General features: G+C 42.3%; 2 protein-coding genes across 5 annotated transcripts in view; both read right to left on the reverse strand.

The window, feature by feature from the left end:
• JAML (junction adhesion molecule like) overlaps positions 1 to 4,819 on the reverse strand; it is a 25,666-nt gene extending 20,847 nt beyond the window's left edge. The window contains exons 1-3 of one of the 4 annotated variants that reach the window (XM_008513490.2): positions 4,704 to 4,819; positions 2,845 to 2,945; positions 2,596 to 2,731 (exon numbers count right to left, since the gene is read on the reverse strand). The gene's annotated coding sequence lies outside the window, so the exon portion shown is untranslated. Of the gene's footprint in view, positions 1 to 2,595; positions 2,732 to 2,844; positions 2,946 to 3,131; positions 3,570 to 4,599 lie in introns of those variants that run through there. The other 3 variants (XM_070624934.1, XM_008513489.2, XM_070624933.1) reach the window with 3 other exon arrangements.
• Positions 3,719 to 25,481, reverse strand: part of MPZL3 (myelin protein zero like 3) — a 24,536-nt gene continuing 2,773 nt past the window's right edge. The window contains exons 2-6 of the mRNA XM_008513485.2: positions 18,803 to 18,969; positions 15,500 to 15,710; positions 13,717 to 13,882; positions 11,612 to 11,672; positions 3,719 to 7,062 (exon numbers count right to left, since the gene is read on the reverse strand). Coding sequence (XP_008511707.1) covers positions 7,036 to 7,062; positions 11,612 to 11,672; positions 13,717 to 13,882; positions 15,500 to 15,710; positions 18,803 to 18,969 — 632 coding nt within the window. The 3' untranslated portion in view covers positions 3,719 to 7,035. The remainder of the gene's footprint in view (positions 7,063 to 11,611; positions 11,673 to 13,716; positions 13,883 to 15,499; positions 15,711 to 18,802; positions 18,970 to 25,481) is intronic.

The raw sequence follows: 25,481 nt of genomic DNA on the forward strand, positions 1-25,481 counted from the left end.
CTCGTACATTCCCCAAAGCAGTGCACTATTTGCACGGAGGAGAAATGACTGATTTATGTGTCTAACACCAAATCCCATTAAGTCTACATTCTCAAGGACAGGACCATGCCTGTGTTGTTTATGAGTGTCCCATGCCTGTGCTACAGCACCTGTAAAGTGCCTGGCATATGCATACTGGGTAAGGGCTGGTTGCTGCCAATATGACCATCAAATTGAAATCAACTTAGATATCCTGCAACCGCACCGCTCTATTCCAAAAGGAACCAGTGACCCCAAAAAGACTGAATCCAGTTATCAAACTCAAGTCAATCAGAGCCACACCCAAACCATTTTCAAACAAATTCTGAGAAGTTCAAACAATCTGATGCATAGAAGATACCCATTTTCATTCCTAAATACTCAAATGCACTGTTAGAACTCTGTGAATGAATAGAGAAGCAAGGATTCAACAGAAAAAGCTTTGAATTGAACTTCTAAAAAATTCTCTTCCCAGGTCAGATCTGCCATTAACTAATTCTTTGATCTTTGGGAAATCATTCAATCTCCCTGGACCTCATCCTCAACATCAGAGGATCACACTTTTTCTCCCCCTGAATTAATATAGCAGCACACCAGAAGTCAGTAGTTGATATGCAAATAACACATAGCAAGCAGCAGAGCCAGCATTCAAACCCAGGCGTTCTGGATCAGAGCCTGTCTCCTTACCACACTGCACTGTGCCTCCAAGTTTGTGAAAGTCATCAACGTTTTCGGGCAAAGCTCCTCTGAACTCCATTCATCAAAACAAGATGGATCTGCTCCCCTTGACCGATGCTCTCCCCACCTGCTTCACCTAGTTAACACCTGGTTGTTTTTCAGATCTCAGGTCAAAGTAATTTCCTCGGGGAAACCTCTCCTGAACCACCCTCCCAGGTCAGGTCCTGGCCACATGCTTCAATAGTACTATTTATCTTTCCTTTAGCATATTTGTCATAATTTCTAATTATCTATTTGTGTGCTTGCTTGATTAAAGTCTTGCTCTCCACCCTCAACCCTCCGCAGACTATAAGCTACATGAGGCCAAGAGCTGTACCTATGTGCCACTGCATCTCCAGAGCCAGCACAGAGGGAGGCCCAGGGTCAGAGTCTAGTGACCACTTGTCAAGATGAGTTAATAACACCTAACAGGGCCAAGAACACTCTAGTCAAGTTTCAATGTCCTAGTCAGTTGGCAAATTTCCAGAAACGTCCATTTTATATATTTATATATATACACACACACACACACACACACACACACAATCTGATTCATAAAATTCTGAATTTTATATATATATATAAAATGAATCTCAGTCTTTAAAAATCCAACCAAGGCATTCAGATGCACCTTAAGCACCTTGATAATGATAGACTACATTTAAGTCTCAATTTCTGCCCCGCTTCCTTTTCCAGACACTGATTTATCTCCTCAGCAGATACTCTTGAGATAATTCTGCATGGCAAATTAGCTCATATGTTGGCTCAATGTTTTAAGCTGAGCTCACAGCTCTTTCACAATATAATTCCTGGCAAATATCTTCCATCACTCCTGGGGAGTTGCAACTATCAGGATCATCTTTCGTATTACTAATAACGTAGAGGAACTGTTTCCCTTGGCACCATTATGATAGAAAAAAATTTTCAGAAAAGAGACTCCTGACAAAGAGATTACCACACAGGATGTGAAAATGACCCCCAAATATTACCATATTAGAAGACAAAATAAGGGAGAGGTGTTGTCTCTCAGTCAATGTTCGCCCCAGGTAAGGACCACCAACTACTGAGCAAACAGACCAGCGCACACCTTGCCTTACTCACACAGCCTGCTCCACTCATAATGCTAAGTCCCCGCAGACTACACATGGCTGTGAACCTCCAGGCTCTCAGATGTTTCTAGGAATATGGTCCACATAACCACTTGGAGGCACGAACCTCTTAAAATGCATTGTTTTTCCTTCCAAGATCATTAAATGCAGACTGGTCTGTTACATGGCTCCTTGTAACACAGTCTAGGTTACATTGCTCAACCCTCTACTTGAAGGGGACCTTAGAAGTCATTGCTCCTGCTCCCTCCTTCAGACTGGGTTATATCTACACCATCCTACATCAGTCTTCCATGAGATCAGGGCTATGCAGAGGGTGTGACAAGTATGGACAATCGCCTAGCTCTCTTGGGAGGTTTAAGTTCCTGACTTCTTAAAGTGAAATATTGGCCTGTCTAGGATTGGGAGAAGAGAAACAGTGAAGGAAGAGTCCTACCATGAGTTCAAGACAGCTAGTCACAGCTCTACCTAAAGCCACAGGCAACTTAAAAGCTAAAGCCTTATCATCATCACCACCATCATCATCATCATCGTTCACTCTTTTATTAGAGCAAACCTTATTCCCCTCTTCTCTGAGGATCTTAACATAAATTGCTCTACACTACAGAAAGGGAAACTGCACCCACTAGACTCTTTATGACAGTCCTCCTGCAGAGGTCCAAAAGGATTGCCACTAAATTAACACCTTCAGAACAAGCCTTCTGAATGAGAAAAGTTCAAGTTGCTGCTTAAGAAATACAGAGCAATCGCTTACCCAAGATGAGGCGTTCTCAGGAGAAGCAATGCACTGAACTCTCTCTCAACTGCAGTTCCCAAGTCCTACTGAAGAGACTTCTGCCGGCACAGGAGGTCAGGCTCAGAACAAACCAAATGCGTGCCTTCTGAGGTGGCTGCAGAGACATAAACAGGAACCTCTAAATCAAGGTTCTCGTTTCAGTCATCTGGCCCATTACCCAATTTGTATTTACACTTTCATTCTAAAAAGGTAGTAAATTCAACTTACTGAGGAGAGCCTCACATTTCAGACCTCTGTGGTGTCATTGCCCCTTCTAGAGTAGCAGCTTTCTGAGGCTGGGATCTTGAATGGCATCATGCAAACATTTACTGAGAAAGAAATCAGCCCCATGCAAACAAAATACAATAAATTTAAGATCGACACAAAATATTTGGCTCTGTGTTTAAAATATAGCAACCTCCCTTATTTTTGTCTCTCAACACACAGAAGCAATATAGCCAGGCAATCACCTAACATTTGCTCCAAAGATATGCCTGCCCAGCCCTCCAACTCACCACCTACACATGTCAGTTTCCTCTGACCATGTGACATCAGCATTTCCAGAATACAGGTAGCACTTCATTCCTCCAAAGAACCCCTTGGGTGACTTGGACATCCTACATAGGAACTCAAAGCTTCTTCACTTCAAAGTATCTTTTGCTTTTAAGGCACCACTTCAAAATAAGTGTTCTCAGTGTACACTCCTTCAACCTTAGCTGGATAGGCTTGACCTAAACATGGGCATACCTGTTTTTTGCAAGTTGTCCTGTATCATTTGAAAAGTCATTGAATGCTTGCTCTTCTCAAGAACAATGCTACACAGTTCTTGAGAAGTGGTGTGCTGGTAAGCCAGCATTTTATATAAATACTCCCACTACAGCCTATTTCAAGCTACCAACAGTTTAACAATTGGCTCACAAAATTCCTAAAAATTCAACAATCAGCTCTTGCTGTGTGAGCTGGCTCCAGTGCACCACTGAATCTATGCAGGTTCTTCCTGGGGTACAGCTCAGAGATGAGTGCTTGCTTGATGCTAAAAACCACAAACCTCCCCCCCTTCATTTGACAGCTCTCATCTTATATGTAGATATATACCCAAAAGTAGCTAGAAAGTGCAAAGAAGTTTATTAACTATGATGTGGTAAAGATAGCGCAAGCTACAAGGTCTATGCACATAGCCAAACAGTGCATACCCTCGTATAAAAAGAAAAAACAGTGAAATGCGGCAGTTAACAGTCCGACAGTCCAACGCTGGGGTCAAAGGAATGGAGCTGCCTCTTCTGGAGGCAAAGTTTCGAGTCATGCAATTAAATGATAGCCTTGGTCCATTCGCTATGGGTCTTCTCACAATTCCCCTTTGGAACCATAACTGAGTGACACAACAGAACATTCAGATTCAGGATTTGGCCTGCAGAACTTTCATAAACAGGGATATGCAACATTCCCTCTTGAAGCACCAGTGCACAATTTGGGAGCTGCAGAGAACTGAGATGTTCCCCAAGAAGCTGGAGGTAACAGGCCACATGGAAAACACGAAGCAATTTTTAAGTTCACATTTGGTAACGGAATTAAGAGCTTAATCCACAAAACTCATAAGGTAACGTAACCACAAGTAAAGACTTCAGCAGCCAAAGAAAAATTTGGAAAGGCTCTTAACCTCTTCTGAAGGTTTCAGAATTAAATTCCCTTTCTAGACAAGGCTGGTCTCCAGACAGTGTGATAAGAGCTCACGGAGCAGCAAAAAGAAAAAAGAGAATAGCAGCTTAGGGCGTATTAAACCAGTAGGTTAAAAAAAACACTTGATCTTCCTCCCATCATTAAAGAAGGCAGATGTCCAAACATTGCTTTGTGCTCCTTTGAAGGAAAAAAAGCTGCAATCCATACCTCAACATAAAGGACAAAGAAGGAAACTGATAGCAGCTTTACGACTGTGACGTGACTACAAATCCACCAGCACACTAAATTATCAATTTACTCTCTTACCATCAAGGACTCTATTGTTCAGTCATTTCAAAAGGAAGGGACTGTTCTAAACCATGATCAAGGCTGCAAAATAACACAACTAAGTAGTCACATAGCACCTTTACCTAGTGACAAACATACCACGCTGGATTGATCCTCATAACTTGTCTGAAAAGAAGTTGTAAGAAAACCTAGCCAACAACAAACAAACATAGATACAGAGATTATATTGGTGGTTACCAAAGGGGAAGCAGGGAAGGAGGAGGGCGAAAGGGGTGACAGGGCACATGTGTGATGACGGATGGCAATTAGTCTGTGGGTGGTGAACATGATGTAGTCTACGCAGAAACTGAAATATAACGATGTACACCTGAAATCTATATAACGTTATAAACCAACGTTAACTCAATCAAAAAAAAGGAAAAAAGGAAGATGTAAAACCAATGACCTAGGCTTAAAAGTTAGAAAAAGAAGAGCAAAAAAAGTCCAAAAGAAATAGAAGAAAGGGAATAATTTTAAAATAGATAAAAGCAGAGTAGCTGTTGTTTAATGGGTATAGAATTTCAGATTTGCAAGATGAAAACTTTCCGGAGATCTGCTGCACAACGATGTGAATATACTCACCACTCCAGAACCGTACACTTAAAATGGTCAAGATGGTAAATTTAATGCTATGGTTTTTGCCACAATAAAAAAGTGGAAAAAAACAAACGACATGAAAACCTAGCCAAAAAGTGGTTCCTCATTTAATGGGATGTGGCTTTAACTAGGTTCCTGTAACAGAGAAATGAGGACCCACAAGAAGTCTGCCTCACAATTACATCTTTATCTTCAAATCTCCGAAAGCCCAAATTATTTTCTTGTGCTCAAACTGTTTTCCTCTGTCTGTTGAGGTGTCAGAAATCGTCTCACTAGATTGGCCCCAGACAACCACATACTTAACAAGTGGCCCAAGACTGCAAGGTTTAACCACTGGAAATATAAACTGCCAGTTTTGCCCTTGCCCCTTCTACTTCCTTTCCATGACTACAGGTAAAGCAAAATGTCAATTAACTAACCAGACTCTAATCTATGGACTAGGTTAACAGAAGAGGCCAGGCCAAATCTGTGAGACAGATCTAACAACCCAAATTTTTAAAAACAGATCTTGGCAAAAAATATAAAAATGATTCTTTTAGAACATACACAGTGTATAATGCTATACTATGGAAATCTCCTGAGCCACCGAGTGAAGAACCGTTGAAAAGGGCTATCCTGTTGAAAAAACAAAGAGGAGAGGAGGGGATCATTTTTGCCTCTCATATATGAGAAGTGAACTCTATCACTCTATTACACAGGACTACACTGTCAATCCTTTCTCTGACGTGTCATACATATTTCTTAACGGCTTATAGAAAATCCCATGCAGATTAAAATTTGAAATAGGTTGCTACAGGAGAATGGAGGAAGCTGATATTAGGTGTCGAGAGAACAGAAGGGAGAAGCCTAGGTTATGCGCAACCTCACTTCCTTATCTCAAATATTACGCAAAAACAGTTTGTAAATACCTTAGTTCACTCACACTTGGTGCATTTCAGAAACCAAAACAGTTATGAAGAATAACACAGGTTAAAAGATGATTTCACTGCAAAAAAACTGGTAGAACAAGCTATACATTCCCACCAAAAACCTTTGAAGAGCTTTTCTTGCTTCTGATTTGAAAATTCAAGACGAAAGCCATAAATCAGTCAGCTATAAGAAACGAAAATAACAAATTGCACCTAGCAAGACAAAAGAAAGGAATCCCTCTACCTCACTATTATTTTGCTTAACTGTAAATTGATGACACTTTAATACTTTAAAAACCCAGTCAAAGCAAACCATTGACTCCTGATCCTACCAACGCTAAGGAAATTAGGGTTATACAGTCAAGCCATCCAAACACAATTGATGATGAGATGATTAAACCAACGAGTACATGCTGTGTGCTAACTCACAGCTGAAAATGTTCATGGCGCAAAAAACAAACAATACTTATCCCAAACAAACATTTTGACTGCTAGCACATCAGAAAGTCACAGGCTCCATTTCATTAAAAAGAAAAATATTTTGGCATCAACAGTACGGCCAACATTGAGATTCTCCCTCGAATACTTGGAAGAAAACATGTAATACATTCAAGAGCAAAGGCGGAAAAAAGTATCTTTCTATTCAGGAAAAGAATTCCTTCATTCAATTACAGTATAAGTTATCAAGAGGGGGTGGTTATGAGTCTCTTTGAAGAGTTTTTAAACAGTTTATAAATACAAAAAGAACATTTCTTCAATAAATAAATGGTCCCTAAAGTCTTTACTGATGACTTCCTGAACCCTCCATCACTATTGTCCAGGCCAGCTCCACTTCTCTGAGAGGCTTTAGCCAGTGGAATGGAACGTTCTCTGTTACTAGGTGACTCTTCTTGTATCAGGCAGACTTTCATCAATATATCTCTTCAGAATCTGAATCCTGGAAAGGAAAGAACAGTAGTTGTGGTGTGTATAGGAAGTATAATGCCACAGTTAGAATTTAGGCAAAGACCACATGTTAGGATCTCCCAAATGGAACACAGTTTGGGGCAAGAGAAACAGCGAAATGGCGCTGACTCAACACACCTAAATTCCCATGAAGCATCACAGGATTTCGATATAATCGGTGTCTATTGTGCTAACTTCTGCTTCAAAACCCTAAGGGCTCCCTCTTTCCCTTGGTGAATATTTTCTAAAACCTCAACACACATGAAAAGGTGCCTGTCTGCGTCAGAATGTGCAGGATTGTAGTTAGGGGTTTAGGACAGGGGTCAGACTTCCTCTGAGTTCCAATTCCACCTCCATCCCTTGCTGGCTGTGTGACCTTGAGTAAAGTTACTTCTCTAAGCCTCAGCTTCCTCATCTGTAAAATGGGAATAATAAAAATACTTACACTTCATAGAACAGCTATGAGAATTGAATGAGACAATGTATGTAAATCACTTAGCACTGTGCCTGGCACTTTAAGCGCTCATTCAAGATTCCCGACTATCACCATTATTCTTATTTTTGTTATTCAAATGTGTATTCATTACTTCTGACCTCAAGTGGGCCATTAGCACTCCCTGGCATACACCATTTCCCTAGTCCATTCATTCTCCTATTCTCCTAGGTAGCTATTTCATACCTTTCCCTCTTTCCCCAAACCTCCAACACCTCCTCCTTGCTTTATGCTCAGCTGATGACCTTGCTTCCTCCCATCATTGCAAACAGAGAAGCAATCAGTAGGGAACTTCCACAAGCTCCTATCATCATATTTACCCACACACCTGCATCTGGGCCCGTCTACTTGGGCTTCCTCAGTCTTCTCACGGATACACTCTCCCTGCCTTTATCTAAGGTCAGCATCTCCCCTTGTGCACTAGATCTTGGAGTCACTCCAGCAATCCTCCCCACTCTCTCCTGCAGCATCAATTTTTTTTTCTACTGGATCATTCCCATCAGCATACAAATGTGCTATAATTTCCCCCATCTTAAAAAGCATCCTGGCTCTGTGGCACAACAGATAGGGCATTGGACTTATAGACCAAAAGAAAAGCAGCTCTTGGCACAGACCTGCCTTTGCCTATCACCTCTTTTCTCTGCATCCCTTCCCACTGTCACCAATACATCTCTTCTGTTCTTTCTTGACTCTACCCTGGTCAGGCTTTCATCCCCACTATTCCACTGCAGCTGCTTTTGCCAAGGTCACCACAACCTTCCCATCACCAGATCATCCCATAATCAATTCTCAGTTCTGTTTATTTGACCTGACTCAGTAGCAATTGATGCAGTTAATCTTCTCCCCCCCTCCTCCTGCCTTGGAACACTTTCTTCACTTGGTCCCAGGATATCGAACTCTCCTGGTTTTCCTCCTACCTCATTCCCTTTCAGCCTCCTTTGCTAATTCCTCCTCATCTCCCCAGTCTATCAACCTTGGAAAGCTCCAGGGTCAGTCCTTTGAGTCCTTCTCTAGCTACACTCATTTCCCTGGTGGAATTATCTTTAGCAGTGTCTATACACTAATGACTCTTAAATTTATCTCTCCAGTCTAAACCCCTCTTCTGAACTCCACACCCATATAACCAATTGCCTACTCCACATCTCCACTTGGATGTTTAGTACGTATTTCAAACTTAATACATCCAAACAGCTCCTGACCTTCCTCCTAAAACTTGTTCTACCCACAGACTAGTACATGTTACAAAATGGCACCTCTATTCTACTAGTTGCTCAAGTCAAGAACCTTGGAATGAGCCTTGACTCCTCTCATTCTTTCACGTACACATGCAACCCATCAGTAAATCCTTCTGGCTTTACCTTCAACCTATAATCAGAATACAACAATTTCTCACACCCCTACCACCACCATCCAAACAAACATTATTGCTAACGTCACTTAACAGGCTCTCTGATTGTGTCATGGTCCCTTACCGTCTATTCTCAGCACACAAGCCAGAACAACCCTTTTAAAACATACATCAGTTTATATTGCTTCTCTTCTCAAAAACCACCAGTGGATTTTATTTCATTAAGAATAAAAATCCCCTGGAGAGGGTGGCGGGAGGGCAAAATGGGTGAAGGGAGTCAAAGGTACAAATTTCCAGTTATAAAATAAATAAGTCATGGGGATGTAATGTACACCATGGCAACTATAGTTAATAACACTGTACTGCATATTCAAAAGCTGCTAAGAGAGTAGATCTTAAAAGTTCTCATCAGGGGCCAGCCCTGTGGCCGAGTGGTTGAGTTCCGCACTCTGCTTCGGCGGCCCAGGGTTTCGCTGGTTGGGATCCTAGGCGCGGACATGGCACCGCTCATCAAGCCATGCTGAGGTGGCATCACACATGCCACAACTAGAAGGACCCACAACTAAAAACACACAACTGTGTACTGAGGGGCTTTGGGGAGAAAAAGGAAAAATAAAATCTTTAAAAAAGAGTTCTCATCATAAGAAAAAAAATTCTGTAACTATGTATGGTGATGGATGTTGACTAGACTTACTTGTGATGATCATTTCATAATATATACAAATACAGAATTATTATGTTGTACACCTGAAGCCAATATGATATGTCAATTATACCTCAATAAAAAAAACTAGTGAGATTCAACATTCATTACATAAAAGATGTTTTATTATCAGATAACCAAAAAGAATTCACTCAAATGATGTTTATTGAACATTTGCTTTGCAAAATATTACAATACAAAAAAATTAAAAAACAAACGTAAAAAAAAGAATAAAAGTCCAGGTAATTATGATCACCTATAATGTTCTATAAGATATGACATTATCTCGCTGAAGAAATATTATTCTTCACCTCGCTCACTTCATTCCTACCACACTGGCCTCCTCGCTCTTTCTAGAACATGCCAATCAAGCCCCTCCTCAGAGTCTTTGCACCTACCATTTCCTCTGCCTGGAAGGCTCCTCCACCACAGCCGTGGCTTGCTATCTACTTCCTTTAGGTGTTTGATCAAACATCATTTCAGTGAGGGTGTCCCCACCATTCTATTTAATATCACATCCCCCATCCAGTCATCCCCCCTCCCTTTCCTATTTTATTTTTCTCTGTGGCATTAAGCACCATCTGATATCCTATATATTTTACTTATTTTTAAAAGATTGAGTTAGTTATTGTTTGTACCCCAATTTAAGAGGGTGACATTTCAGCTGTGTCTTGGGGGATGAAGGTTTTCCAGGCAAAGAATGTAAGTCTTTTGGGGGCAGGGATTTTTGTCAGTTTTGTTCACTGCTGTTTCCTAAGTACCTGGAATCATATCTGGCACATGACAGATGCTCAATAATAACTGTTCAATAAATTAATATCTGAAATGTGTGTAATAATCATATGGACATTAACTTATTTTGTGTTATCAAAATATTCAAACCGCAAACAGTTGGTATTAGATCCTCTCACTGGCACTATTGGCCTTTCCCTCGTCTTACCTATTATCCTCAAGTACACGAGAGAAAGATAAAGAACACTGCAGCGAGTAACTGGGCTGTGGCCATCTGGCCAAAGGCTGAGCTTGGCAATAAATACAAAAAGGGCTCAAGTTTAAACCCTGCGATGACAGGCATGCTTCATGTTAGATCATGAGTTGCCTTTGACCTGTTTCCAACTGCACCACATCAGAGAGTCTTTCCTTCTCCTAGGACCCTGGGACAGCCACACAAGCCTCCCAGTCACAGGACGTGCTCAAAGTGGGAGGGATGGCAGCCTTTTGAAATTTAAATAAAAACTCAGGCCTTCCAATATGGGTCTTTCCTTCCTTTCCCTCCTCTTCTTCCTTTCCTTCCTTTCCTTCCTTCCTCCCTTCCTTTCTTCCTTTCTTTCTTTCTTTTTTGGTGAGGAAGATTGGCCTTGAGCTAACATCTGTTGCCAAACTTCCTCTTTTTGCTTGAGGAAGATTGTCCAAGCTAACATCCTTCCCAAGCTTCCTCTATTTTTTGTATGTGGGACGCCACCACAGCATGGTTTGATGAGCCATGTGTAGGTCTGGGCCTGCAATCCAAACCCACGAACCCTGGGCCGCCAAAGTGGAGGGCACGAACTTAACCAGTATGCACCAGGCTGGCCCCAATATGGTTATTTCTTATTGATCAAGTCACCTAAAAGGTTATATTACTCTAATTTGGTGGGGAAAACTGAAGCACAGCAGAAAATTTCAATTCAGGGCTCTGGGTCCAGCCAGTCGAAGTCTCCTCGTATGAGCTCAGTGGCATGGGACCCTCCTCTTTCAGGATGCTCTGTCAGTCAGCAGAGATGCGGTCCCCTTCCCTAACCCAAGGATGCCACGCTATGCCCATGAGACATATAACAAAATAATGGTTAGAATTGGTAGAGGTCCCCTGAGACCAAAACACTTTGGAGGAAGACCTTGGTTCACACCTAGCTTTGGACCTACCTGGATACCCCCGGCTGCCTCTGGGCGCAAAGGATCCCTGTAAATAAGCGGAAAATGAGACATGAACCTGAGCAGAAGAAATGACACGGGCTTACCAGGCACTCGGCACAACGGACACAAAGCCTCGCCATGCAGCCGTCCTCGTCCTGGTCAGTGCTGTGGAGAGAGGACAAACCCACTCTGAAGAATCCCGCTCCTCGGTGCAGCAGAGCAGCTGAGAGCACAGGCATTGAAGTCCGACAGGCCTGCTTTTCAATTCCAGTTCTGCCACTCACCAGCAGGGTGACTGGGCAAATTACTCAAGTTCCAAGAGCCTGTTTCCTCAGCTATAAAATGCAAATATTACCACCTCCACTTAAAGGACAGTAGTTAGGAGAAAATAAAAAATAAACACATGTAAAACCCATCCCACAGTGCCTGGCCCCTAGGAAGTGCTCAATAAACAGGAGGGAGTCAGAACCATTCATTCAGAAATGGACTAAGCACCAACCACGTCTGAGGCTCTGTGCTGGGGTGGGGACAAAGACAAATAAAACACAGTCCTCTGAAGAGCTCACAATCTCGTGAGGGTGAGAGACCTGTTAAAACTTAACAAGTATGTTATAATACAATGTAATAAACATTTTAACAGAGTTAAGGTCAAACTGCTATGGCAGCAAACAGGAGGATGTGACTGCCTCTCCTTGGATGACTCAGGGAAACGCAAGAGAAGGGGACTTTCAGCTGTGTCTTGGAAGATGAGGAAGAGTTTTCCAGGCAAACAGGGAGGGATGGAGGGGATTCCAGGTGAGAGGAAAGCATACTGAAAAAAAGAGATCTGAATGAGAACAGTATGTTTAGAGAAGAAAATAGCTCACTGTAGCTGAAATGTGGAGCAAATGAGAAGAAATGGCAGGAAACAGGGGCTGGCCCCATGGCCTAGTGGCTAAGTTCAGTGCACTCTGCTTCAGTGGCTTGGGCTCAGTTCCCAGGAATGGACCCATCCCACTCATCAGTGACCACATTGAGGCAGCAACCCACATACAAAATAGAGGAAGACTGGCAGAGATGTTAGCTCAGGGCTAATCTTCCTCAAGCAAAAAGAGGAAGATTGGCAACCGATGTTAGCTCAAGGCAAATCTTCCTCAGAAAAAGAAAAAGGAAACCACTGGGGTGAGCCCAGTGGTGTCATGGTTAAGTTCGCGTGCTCTACTTCAGCAGCCCAGGGTTCATGGGCTCGGATCCTGGGCACAGACCTACTCGTTACTCATCAAGCGATGCTGTGGCAGCATTGCACATACAAAATAGAGGAGGATTAGCACAGATGTTAGCTCAGGACCAATCTTCCTCACCAAAAAAAGAAAAGGAAAAAGAAATGGCAAGAAACAATGTGACTTAGGGTTAGATCATGAGAGATCTTGTTAGACCACGCTTAGAAATAGACATTTTAGTATTTCTACCAAGAGCTCTTTACTTTTTTGGGGGGGCCACAAATTTCCTGTAAAGGCCTCTCTCATTAAATAAATGCACATGCATGCATATGTGCACACATACACACACATACACATACACACACACAGAAAGTTTGTTTTAGACCCTCTTAAGGTAAGACTTCTCTCTCTAGGTTGGAGCCCCTGATACAGACAATGAAGAATCAACAACGGTATTATGTAGACTTTTGTTACCTTTTTCTTAGTAGATTGGTTCTAGGGAAAATACTGGACCATGCCTGCTCACTGGCAAAATGATGTTTGATAACTGCTTTTGACGAGCACAATCCAATTAGCCCCTTCAAAGCATCTGCTGACCAAGACTAGATCTCGCTTATTTAAGTTATTTTTGCCTTCCATGGCTACTCTTAAAGCCTCTCTCACTGCTCTGGCATTTTCTGTCGGGAGACATCAGCTCAGTATCAAAACAAGGAAAAGGGGGCAATAACTGACTTGTTGGAATTTCCTGTTAATTTTTAAGGAATGAGATATTCACTTCAGAATTCATCTTCAGAACCACAGCACTATACAATCTGATTTCCAAAACAGGAGAGTCGGACCACAGTGTCAACCCCTCTGTCTCTCTCTCCAAATTAATATCCACGAGCTTCCCCTTCAGCCCTCCTTCTAGTGCTCTGGAAGGAAGGCAGGCGGGGATGCAGGCGACTGGGTAGCACCCACAAACCAGGGCTCTGAAGAGGGTTACTGTGCAGGGCTGCAGCCGGACTTACTCATCCGAAACCTCAATGGACGACTTCTTGTAGCCAGACTTGCCCCTCTTCTTCAGCCCCGCAGACTTCCTCCCCATTCTCACCAGCAGCAGAACCACCACCGCCGCCGAGGGAATGAAGACAAGAATGGAAAGCAGGGCCACAGAGGAGAGCATGGTGCCAAAACCTAGAGGAGGAAAAGGAGAAGGTAACAGAGGGACACGTGGAAGGGCTTCCTTTGACACGACATAGGTTTCACTTTTGCTCGCATTTCTTCTGATTACAGAAGGAATAAATTCAATGTGGAAAAGGGAGAAAACACACAAAAGTATACAGAAGAATAAAAATTCACCCAGAATCACACTATCTAGGATTAACACATTGGTATCTACCCATCCAATCTTTCTAGGAGTATGTGGGTATGGGCCTGCATATGGGGAAGAGATTGCATATTTTTAAAAGTATGGATCATCTATTATATACTATTTCTGACCTCCTTTTTTACTTAATATTTGATAAATAATCTCCATGTTATTAAAAATTCCTTCCAGACGTGATTTTTTTTTTTAAAGATTGGCACCTGAGCTAACAACTGTTGCCAATCTTTTTTTCTTTTTTTTCCTGCTTTATCTCCCCAAATCCCTCCGGTACATAGTTGTATATCTTAGTTGCAGGTCCTTCTAGTTGTGGCATGTGGGACGTTGCCTCAACGTGGCCTGATGAGCGGTGCCAAGTCCATGCCCAGGATCCGAACTGGTGAAACCCTGGGCCACCGCAGCAGAGTGCACGAACTTAACCACTCAGCCATGGGGCCGGCCCCAGACATGAATTTTTAACAGCTACACAGTATTCTACCACATTGAACGATGTATTGAATCAATCTTCTAATGCTGGACATTCAAGTTATTTCCCATTCTTTGAATCTATGAGTTATATTATGATGATCGTCATTGCACATAAGTCTTCATATTTACCTCTACTTCTTTAAGATAAACTTTTAAAAAGGAATTACTGGATCAAAGGGCAGATACTTTTAAGGCATCTGATTTATACTACCTAACTGTCTTCCTGAAACTCTATACCACTTTCTACTCCTGCCAGCCATATGAACATGCCCGTGTCTTTGAAACCTACGAGTTATTATCTTAATAAAATAAAGAAGAAGAAGAAAAAAGAGAGGGAAAGGGAGAAAGACTTGAGAAATGATAAGGCATCCACAATGAACCATAATGCAGTTCTGGATCTCTAAGTCTTTGGTTCAAATCCAACTAAGGACTAGAATGACCATTCAGTAGTCACCAGGGAATAATGTAGGAAAAAAAGTAAGTCCTTAACCTATTTTCCTCTGGTTCCATACTAAAAGGAAACTGCTGCTCTTTGCAACGTACAAGATACGTGCTGTGTCCCATCATTCGAGGGGGTACACTTTCAAGACACAGGCAAGGACATTGTCTCATAACTGAAGGAATGAACACATTAGGGAAACCAGAATGACTTCTATTTCACACAGATAACAACTCTCCATTTATTTAGGGGTTTGCCATACATTCCACAAAACCTCTGGTCACCTAAAGTTAAAATTTTAAAAAAGGATAATGGAGAAACTATGACAATATTTGAAGAAAAACTTCAGTTTGCAAAATAAAGATTAAAAATCCATCCTAATAGACAATTCAGGATGGCAGAATGTTCCGGTGACCAGCTGGCTCACAAAGATAGGTAGCTTTGCTTATCACTGCTCTCTCCAGAAAGCACCACAGTAGTCACAGGCACTGCAGACGAAAGTCGGTGGTGGTTAGCTTACCCCTCTCTGTGACTGTGAGCTCCGTCAAGGGAATATTATGGTGCACATCTGGCGGATTCTTCACAGCACAGCTGAATGTCCCATTGTCCCTTATGGTAGGATCGCTTATGCTGATGGAGGCATCCCCTTTGTACACGTCTCCAACCCAGGAAATTCGATCCCGAAATGTACCTGCTGTGGTGGGGTACTGGAAGGACTGATAATGAAAAATCTAAGAAAGCAACATCAGGAGAAAAAAAGTTAATTTGGAAAATGCAACGAAAATGTAAAGTTAAGTAGGTCCAAAATAAAACACAAGTGCATAATGAGTTTTCTCCATCGGCAATTTTTTTTATGCTTTGTTTACCTCCATCCTATAGGTTAAAAGACAGGCTAATAAAACTTATCTGAAAAAGGCCTGATGAAAGAATCCTGATATCCTAGCTCTCGAATCTCTTCTCAACTCTCCCTGAAGTCCTAAAGCAGGGGCAGTTTGGGCCTTGAGGAGACATTTGGTAATATCGGCAGACATTTTTGGTTGTCACAACTGGGAGAAGTACTCCTGGCATCTAGTGGGTAGAGGCCAGAGATATCGCTAAAACTCCTACAATGCATAGGACTAGCCCCCGCAACAAAGAATTACGCAGCTCAAAATGTCAGCAGTGCCAAGGTTGAAAAACCCTATCCTAAGGTAGCATCTAATATCCATATAGTACTTTGTGACTTGCAAATAATTTCCACACATTTACTCATTTGAGCCTGTTAACAACACTGAACTATGCATGGGGCAGGTATAATTATTCCAAGTTTATAGAAATGGAAACAAGGCTAAAAACAAAAAACTAAGTCAGTTACTCAAAGGCATACAGCCAGTAAGTGGCAAAGGGGAAATTTTTTTTATTCTCAAAATCACCAGGAAGGTTTGATATAGTCAAGCCTCCCCAAGTTATCTATCTTGGCAATTAACAAAAACCTCAAGTCGAATGCATGATCAGTACTCAATGAATGTGCATTGAATTAAAATGCTGCTGCTTCAGATTGGTGATCAGACACTTCATCCCCCAAAGCATCTAACTATATCTGGTGGTAGACCAGGCAGGTACTACAATACAATATGATCTCTCCCTCTTATGCAAGATTCAAGGCTTTCCTCTTTCTTTGTTTACTTGCTTCCTCCCCACTTAGGAACCCAGGCATTTACAACCACTGATTGCCCAATTTTCAAGAGCAACTTCCCAGAGAAGATGCTGAATCACTTACTAGGTCACTTGTTCATGCATTCATTCAACATATATTACTGCACACCTACTCTGTGCTAGGCACTGTGTTACACAAAAGGATCCAGTGGGAGCCAAACAGGGACAGTCCCTGCTCTCATGGGATTTAAAGCCTAGTGGGAAATACAGATATTAAGAAATAATAATATTATGTGTAATGAGTATTCCAAAGAGGGAGGTAAAGAATGCCTACTACTGATTATCAGCATTAATATAAAAGTGTTTGAAACTCCTTATTGACAAACCAAGGCCTGTTGTATATCTTCAAGATTAATCCAACCTATAAGTCCCAAGTCACACTAGCGATACTCAAATCCTTGCTAACTGATTAGTCTGACAGAATCCTGACTGACCGTGTAACTGCGACATCATGTTATGTGATCTTTAAAAGTTCCACTAATTCCAACTTGGGGGAGTTTGCTAATTTTCTGACCAGCCTCACAGAGAACGGCACCAACTGCTGTTTGCATTTAAAGTTGCTGAGCCAAGAAGATCCCCATTGCTTGCTCTGTCCTACTTTTGGCCAAGTAGGCAGAGCCGAATAAGGTCAGCTATAGTTTCCCAACCACTCAGAATAAAGTGAACTATTTTAAGTCTAAAGAAAAAGGGACCATAAATACAGCCTATCTTCCTTCACTGGAGCCACCTACCTAGCTCCAAGCTACGTGGCATTCAATAGTAGCTCCTAAAACACAATTCAAAGCTTCTACATAAACATCAAAGAGAATTTTTTTCCAGTGAAGGAAACAGGATAAACAAATTAAGAATACTTTCAAAAATACATGGGAGCTGGGGCTGGCCCCGTGGCCGAGTGGTTAAGTTCACGCGCTCCGCTGCAGGCGGCCCAGTGTTTCGTTGGTTCGAATCCTGGGCGCGGACATGGCACTGCTCATCAAACCACGCTGAGGCAGCGTCCCACATGCCACAACTAGAAGGACCCACAACAAAGAATATACAACTATGTACCTGGGGGCTTTGGGGAGAAAAAGGAAAAAAATAAAATCTTTAAAAAAAAAAAAGTACATGGGAGCTGGCCCGGTGGTGTACTGATTAAGTTCACATGCTCCACTTCGGCAGCCTGGGGTTCGCCGGTTCAGATCCCGGGCGTGGACCTACACACCACTCATCAAGCCACGCTGTGGCAGCATCCCACATATAAAATGGAGGAAGACTAGCACAGATGTTGGCTCAGGGACAATCTTCCTCAAGCAAAAAAGAGCAGGAATGGCAGCAGATGTTGCCTCAGGGCCAATGTTCCTCACCTCCCCCCACAAAATACAATCTTACATACAACTATGACATTCATATTCTTGATGGCATCGATCCTGAGCTAAAGATACTGCTAGAAGCGTAAAGAGAAAGGCCTTTTATAGCACTGCCATCTTCAATTAAACTCTACAATGGGATTTGAACCATAAATGTGTTTTATATGTGTGACTAAAGTATATTGCTTCTCATATTGTGAGACTCTGTCACCAACAGCATCTATCACCATAAGGTGCCACCATTTCCTTCAAAAGGAGCTATATAAATCAGTGCAGATGTTTATACACTGGGAGATGATGCCAAGATAAATATACAGAGTACACAAAATCTACACAAGCGGACACACCCATTGAGACAACTTGATAGCACAGGAAGTGAGCAGCTTTAAGAGAAAGGACATCTATTACTGGGACCGATAGAATTTTTCTATCCAACAGTCCTGGAAGTGTCCTTTTTAGTACATGGAATCTGAAAACAAACCTATGAAACTGTGCAAAAACAAACAACAAAGGGGAAGTGAAATTAAACCGCATTTCCTCTGAGCTTCTGACAATTTTTCTCCTATAGCTTCTTCGCAAAATTCTTACATAAAAGAATAAAAAGCCCAACATGACCAAATGAATGTCATAGAGGGTCGAAGCTCATCTCCTTCTATTTAAATAGCTCATCTTCTATTCTAAGATGAGAAGCCCTAAGGAGTGTCTGAGACTTGGAAGAAAAAAATTCCAGAGCTGTTGCCCATAGGAGACTCAAAGAAATTTCCCTAACAGTGCACACTTACCGACTCCGTGCGACTGCTGCTGGGAGGTCGGTATGTCCAGTCTATGGTGAGTTTGTCAGTGACAGATGAAGTCGACCTGAAGGTGCATTTCAACTTGATCTTTTCTCCAACATAACCCCGGACATGGGCATCTGCCTTAATCTCCAAGGAAACGACGATGCAAACACCTAATCAAAGCAAGCCCAAACACTTAAAAACGGATTCACTTGGGTGGAATATACAGATGTGAGTGAACAATATAGAGATGCTACTTATTATTTTTAAGGCTCTCATCAAAAAGCCTTGGCAATAAATATCTTCTCAGGCAAGCCCAAAAGGACAAGGAGCAGATATCTGCATTAACCAAGGGTAGCATTTTTGTCATTTTACAATATTAAATCATAGAAGAAGTGCTTGGGTAAACATTTAAAACCTGGTCACATCAGCATTTTTCCAAATACAGACTTGTGGTTAAATTAAGTACAAACAAATGGGTCAACCCACAGCAGGCTAAGAGACAAAGCCACCCACTCCCCTCACACACCCACACACACACACCAGGAATAGGACAGCTTTTGTAGTCTAAGGGACTTACCCCAAGCGCAGCACAGCTGTAACGTGAAGCTACCACTGCAAAGCCAGCAAAAGGAGAAGAGGACATTTTTTTTCAAAGAATTCTATAGAACTGTCCCAAGGTCCTAACTAGTTTTGTTTCGGTTTTTTCCTTTCTTAAAGCTGGTTAACGAATCACACATGCATTAAAGGTAAATCATGGGGAGACCAATTTAACGCATTCTAAAATGTAAAAATAAGATACCATTTTTAAACCCTCTAGAGACTTACTCTTTCCAAAACCACCTCAGATATCCAACTTTGACGCTTCATCCCCCTCAAAAGAGTTGGCACTTTCTTCTGACCAACCCCCTCTGCTTTCAGAGGACAGGGAATATAAATTTATCTTCCACTGGGGCCAGCCCCGTGGCCGAGTGGTTAAGCTCGCACGCTCTGCTTTGGCAGCCCAGGGTTTCGCCGGTCCAGATCCTGGGCCCGGACATGGCACCGCTCATCGGGCCATGCTGAGGTAGCATCCCACATGCCACAACTAGAAGGACCCACAACTAAAACGTACAACTATGTAGCGGGGGGCTTTGGGGAGAAAAAGGAAAAATAAAATCTTTAAAACAAAATTTATCTTCCACTAAGGAGCCATTTTTTAGGAAAGTAAGCCACCAGCACGTTGTTTTTCCTGCTTCCTCCTCCTCCACAATAAGCCGTGATTCTTCTGGCACGCCAAAGGCAAACAGAGCAGTAAGGTTTCAGAAGAGAGTAAATCCACATACAGTCCTGGAAACCAGCAGTCCCTCTGGTAGTGGCAGAATGCAAACCCTAGCCCTTGCTGGCTTTGTGGCCTCAGTAAGTTACTTTATTTCTTCAGTTTCTCACCCTGGTGTGAATGATAATAATAGTACTTATCTTAGAAGGTCACTGTGAGGAATAAAAATGAGTTAAAACATGTACAACCCTGAGAAGCCTATCTAACACAGACTAAGAGCTCCAGGTTAGATAGCTTCATCATCATTACTGCCGCCTCTTCAGTTCTGCCGACGCTCTCTCAACCTTTCCTAACACAGACACAGCTATGCGTCATCAGTTCCACTGCCTTTACCCCTGCTGCTTTGAATCATTTTTTCTTGCTCCTTTCTAGACAATCTAGTCTGTCCACATTCCTCTTAAAAGGAGGAGAACAAGACTGAGCTCACAACTCTAATAAGAATCTGCCCCATCCCAAAGATGAGGATTACTTCTGGTTCGTCCACAGCATCCTCTCTGACTTTGCCAGGCTAAACTTGTTGTTCCTTCTATGCCTTTGCAAATGCTGTTCCTCTGCCCGGAACATATTCATCCCTCAGCCCCTACTCTCTCCTAAGCCCTCATTCCTGACCCACCTTACTCATCACTCGAGATCCCGCTCTAAAAACTGGAAGGTGGAAATGAATGGATAATCTACACTCTCCTCATGCCCCATTCCTTGATCCTAAAACGTAAGTATAGTAGACAGGTTTAAGAGTATGGATTTAGAATTAGACAGACCTAGACTTGAGTTCTAGCCCAGCTACTTTCTAGCTATGAGACCTTGATCACAGTTCCTAACCTGTTCAAGCTTCAATTTCCTCATTTGGTAAATGGGAATAATAACAAGACCTACTTCACTGGATCACTGTGAGGATCCAACAGGATTAAATAAGATAATACATAAAATGCTTAGCATAGCATCTGAAATAAAAAGTGTCAATAAATGTTAGCTATTATTATTAAAATAAACAAAATAAAATAAAATAAAATAAAAAATAAATCCAAAAATCTTTAATAATTCTCTATTGGGCTATAGAATAAAACCCAAAGAGTGGTAATCTGGCCCCAAACTTCTGCTACTCTACCCACCCGCCCATCCCATCCCCTTCACTGTGCCCAGAAGGTCCTGCCATTTCCCAAATTTACTACGTCCTTTCACGCCACTGTGCCTCTCTTTGAATATACCTTTGGCTGGAAGGCTCTCCCCATTCCTACCCATCCTGTCTCTTCCCATCATACCACATCCCCCAACGCTCACACGCCTTCAAGGCTCAGCTCAAATATCAGCCCCTTTGTGATGCTTCCCCAAATTCCCTGATGCAGTTCATTGCTCTTTCTTCAATGTTCTCATAACATTTAGTACATAATGCTATTCAAGCACACATGCCATTTATTGCACTCAATTTGTAAAGAGTATTTCCTCCATTAAATGGAAGCACTTTGAAGGCAAAAATTCAGAGGGAGAGGAGCAGGCAGGGACAGACTGAGAGAAGAGGTGGACAGGTCACTAAAAATTCTAGTGGAAGACCAAAGTGCTCATTAGTCACCCACTCTCTTCCCATCCCTTTTGTACGGTATGTTCAACATTCGTGTGTCCTCTACGTGCCTCTCTTTCCATTGCACCCATTCCGGGAAAGCTCAGCCCTAGACAAGCACGCCTAGACTGTGGCTGTGGTACAGTGAAGGTGAAAAATCACACAACTGCACAGAGAGTTACCATAAGAAATTTGTGAATTCCACCCACAGTTGAGACCTTAATGAGACATGGTGACCCTTTAACCAGCCTTGGTCAGCTCCTCTTTCTGATTCCTCCAACCTTTGCCATTCTCTTTCATCCCATGTGCAACCTCCAAATCCATCATTCTCAGAAGAAAATGTCTCCTCTTACTTCTTCAAGAACTTGAGGCTATACAAACTGCCCAGCCACACACCTTCTTGTGTCTGTACCTATACTCACTTTCCATCTGAAAGAGTGTGGTCTCCCTTCTCCTACGCAAGGCCAACCTCTTCTGCTCTACTCCAGATTGCTCCCTCCGAGCCCTGCCGCAGCAGTATAATCCTCTCTACTATCTTCAACCTCTCCCTTTCCAGAGAGGCCCTCTCCCCTTCAGCCTCTAAACACACAGAGATCTCTCCCATCCTTAAAAACAAGTAGCAATAAAACAAAATAATAACGTTTCCTTAACCCTGTAATACTTCTTGTACCAACTACTGCCCTCTCTTTCCTTTTTAAGCCAAGTTTGTGAAAGAGTAGTCTATGCGTGATGTCTCCATTTCCTCCCTTCCCATCCACTTCTGGACACTACAGCACAATCTGGACTCCACTACCACTTCTGGGAAGGGCATCATGTCTGAAAACTGCAAAATCCAAGGGATAAAAACTTCAACAGGCACTTTTCTATCCTGATTTTACTGGATCCCTCGGCAGCAGTGCCTACTTGCTCCTTGACTTTCTCTATCCCAGGCTTCTATGACAATACCCTCATTCATTCACTCATTCTTCAAACATAGATTTATTGGGCACCTGTTTTGTGCCACTCTGTGAGCTTGGAATTAAATGTGAGCAAAATAATACACTCTCTGTTTTGGAGCTTAAAATACAGCAGAAGTCCAATAAGTTAATCAAATAATCATAAAGACAAATGTCTAACTATAAACTCTGATAAGTACTATGAAGGAAAGACAAAGAGAGTGGCTATGAAAACTGCACCTGTTATAATAGGGGAGCAGAGAGTGGTTAATGAAAGCCTCCCTGAAAATGTTACGTTTGAGTCAAGTTTTGAAGGAAGGGTAACAAGGTAAGGAAAGAGAGAGCATTCCAGGCAAATGATACAGCATATGCAAACATCCTGTGCCAGAAAAGAGCACAGTCAGTCAAGGAACTGAAAGGAAAGCAGGATGGCTGAAAAACAAAGAGCACGAGAGAGAATGAGGTGTGACTAGGAGGTAAGCAGGAAGCAGATCACGCAGGACCTTAAAGATTTGGGTCCTTATTCTTAGAGCAATGGGAAGCCATGGAAAATACTTAAATGTGAGATTGAGTGAGAAGAGACATGAAGTTTCTATTTTTAAAAGATCACTCTAGGAAAGACACTTAGAAGGAGTCAAGAATAAATATAAGGGGATTACTTAGGAGGCTACTACAATAGTCAAGTGAGAAATAAGGGAAGTTTGAACTAAGTTGGTGGCAGTGGACCTGGACAGAACTAGGAAGACAACAATACTTACAAGGAAAAACCAGCAAGAAGTGGTGACAGATTGGATGTGGCATGTTAGGGAAAGGGAAGTGTCAAAGATAACTCTCAGGTTTCCAACTTGGTGATACATTCACTGACACAAGGAAAACTGGAAAAGTACCAGGCTTGGCAGCGAAGACCATGAATTTGATTTTAGATAAGTTTAAGGTGCCTTTGAGATCCCCAAGGGATAATGTCAAGGGGGCAGTTGGTTTGGGGCATTTGGTTTAGGTCAGGGGTTAGCAAACCACAGCCCACGGGCCAAATCTAGCCCACAGTGTCTTTTTGTAAATAAAGTTTTATTAGAACACAGTCATGTTCATCCATTTATGTATCACATAGGGCTCCTTTTGTGCTACTCCAGCAGAGTTAAGTAGTTGCATCATGAACCATATGGCCCACAAAGCCTAAAATATTTATTTTCTGGTCCTTTACAAAAGTTTGCTAACCCTGGTTCAGAGCAAAGAAGAAATATGGGTTAGAGCTATAAATCAGAATCTCATTAGTCTCCCTCCAACCAGCTCTCCACACTGATTGTGTTACATACACACACACAAACTCCACATCTCTGACAGTTTCTATCCAATCTCTTTGTGAGGCTCCTCCTTTCCTACCCATCCCTTAAACACTGGTGTTCCTTAGCGTTCCACCCCGAGCCCATGGCCCTTCATTCAACATGTTCTCCTTGGACAATCCTATCCACTTTTATAGATTTGACAATCACTAATAGGCTAATGATTCCCTGGTCTATATTGCTAGCCATGACCTGCCTCTGAATGTCCAAATGTTACTGCATATGCCCATTTGAAATCACCACTGGACCTCAAATTGAATGTAGTGAACTTTTGTTTGTTGCCAGCTTAATATCCATTCCCTTCACCTCCTTTCCTAACAATACCCAAATTTGGGGAGGGGGAGGGGGCGTATCTACCCTTTCCCACGTAGCTCCTGAGCTTGGGGGAAGATGCCTCTTTCAGTCAGGGTCCAGGCAGGAAATGGAAGGCACAATCATCTGAGACTTTGAAAAATGTATGGGCCACTTTTCAAAGGGACTTCTCTCAGGGTCAAGGAAGCCAACAAAGGCACAAGCCTTTACCATCCCCAGGGCAGAAGAGGAAAAGGGAGGAAATGGTGCTATCAGAACCTGGTAAGAGCTGGAGCTGTGGGCCACCTGACAAAAGCTGTAGCAATAGAGAGACATAGCCACTATGGATCATACCACTAAGACAGGGATGGAGCAGGGAAGAAATTCCCTGGTGCCTGTCTCCTCTTGCCCTCCAATCTTCTGCCAACTCCTCCCATTGGCCAAACCTGACTAGAAGCCAGGGAAGGAAGCCTGGATGATGCAGTCTATATGGTCAGCTTTCCAAGGACTAAAGACGAACTGAGAAGGGAAGTGAATAGATGTGGTGGGAGATGAGCAAATTAACTAGCAACTGACCCTACCCCCAGCTCTGGGGGGTGACCCAGACTGGCCTAAACCAATCATTACATCCAGAGGTGTGCTGGTAAACAGCTAAAAGAAAAAAAAGACAATTTCTCTGATGCATTCAAGCCACAAAGGGGAAGTCTCTGAATGCTGAATTAAAAAAAGATGTGCTTCTTTGGCTCTCGAGAGCCAGTAGGAGCCGGCTCCAGCACACTATCCTCCTGACCACAGAGATATGTTTGGGGTTAATATGTGACTTAAGCCAACCCAATCAAAGTAAGTTTCAGAAAATCTCCCTGAAAATTTATTTAATGCCTTCATGCCTTGTTTACGTTCCTTTCTACATCTGGAATTTTCCTCTCTCTCTATCTATAACTAACTCTTATTCTTCTTTCAAGGTTTAACTTTGGTGACACCTCAGGAAGTCTTCCCTCTTTCCTCATAGCAGATTAAGGGACCTCTTCTGGGCACCTCTTCTGTGCTCTCATGGTTTCTAGTGCATTTCTCTCTTACTATCAGATAATTCTAAAAGTATCTGTTGACTTGTCTGTCTTCTCCAATAGACCCTGAGGTCATCCAAACAGAGCCTAGCACACTGTGGATGCTCAGTAATATTAACTAAACCAACCCAACAGTTTCCTTTTTATAAAACAAAAATTGTAACAAAATAAGTATAAAAATT

This window comes from Equus przewalskii, chromosome 6, assembly GCF_037783145.1.
Source record: "Equus przewalskii isolate Varuska chromosome 6, EquPr2, whole genome shotgun sequence".
NCBI classification, from domain to species: domain Eukaryota; kingdom Metazoa; phylum Chordata; class Mammalia; order Perissodactyla; family Equidae; genus Equus; species Equus przewalskii.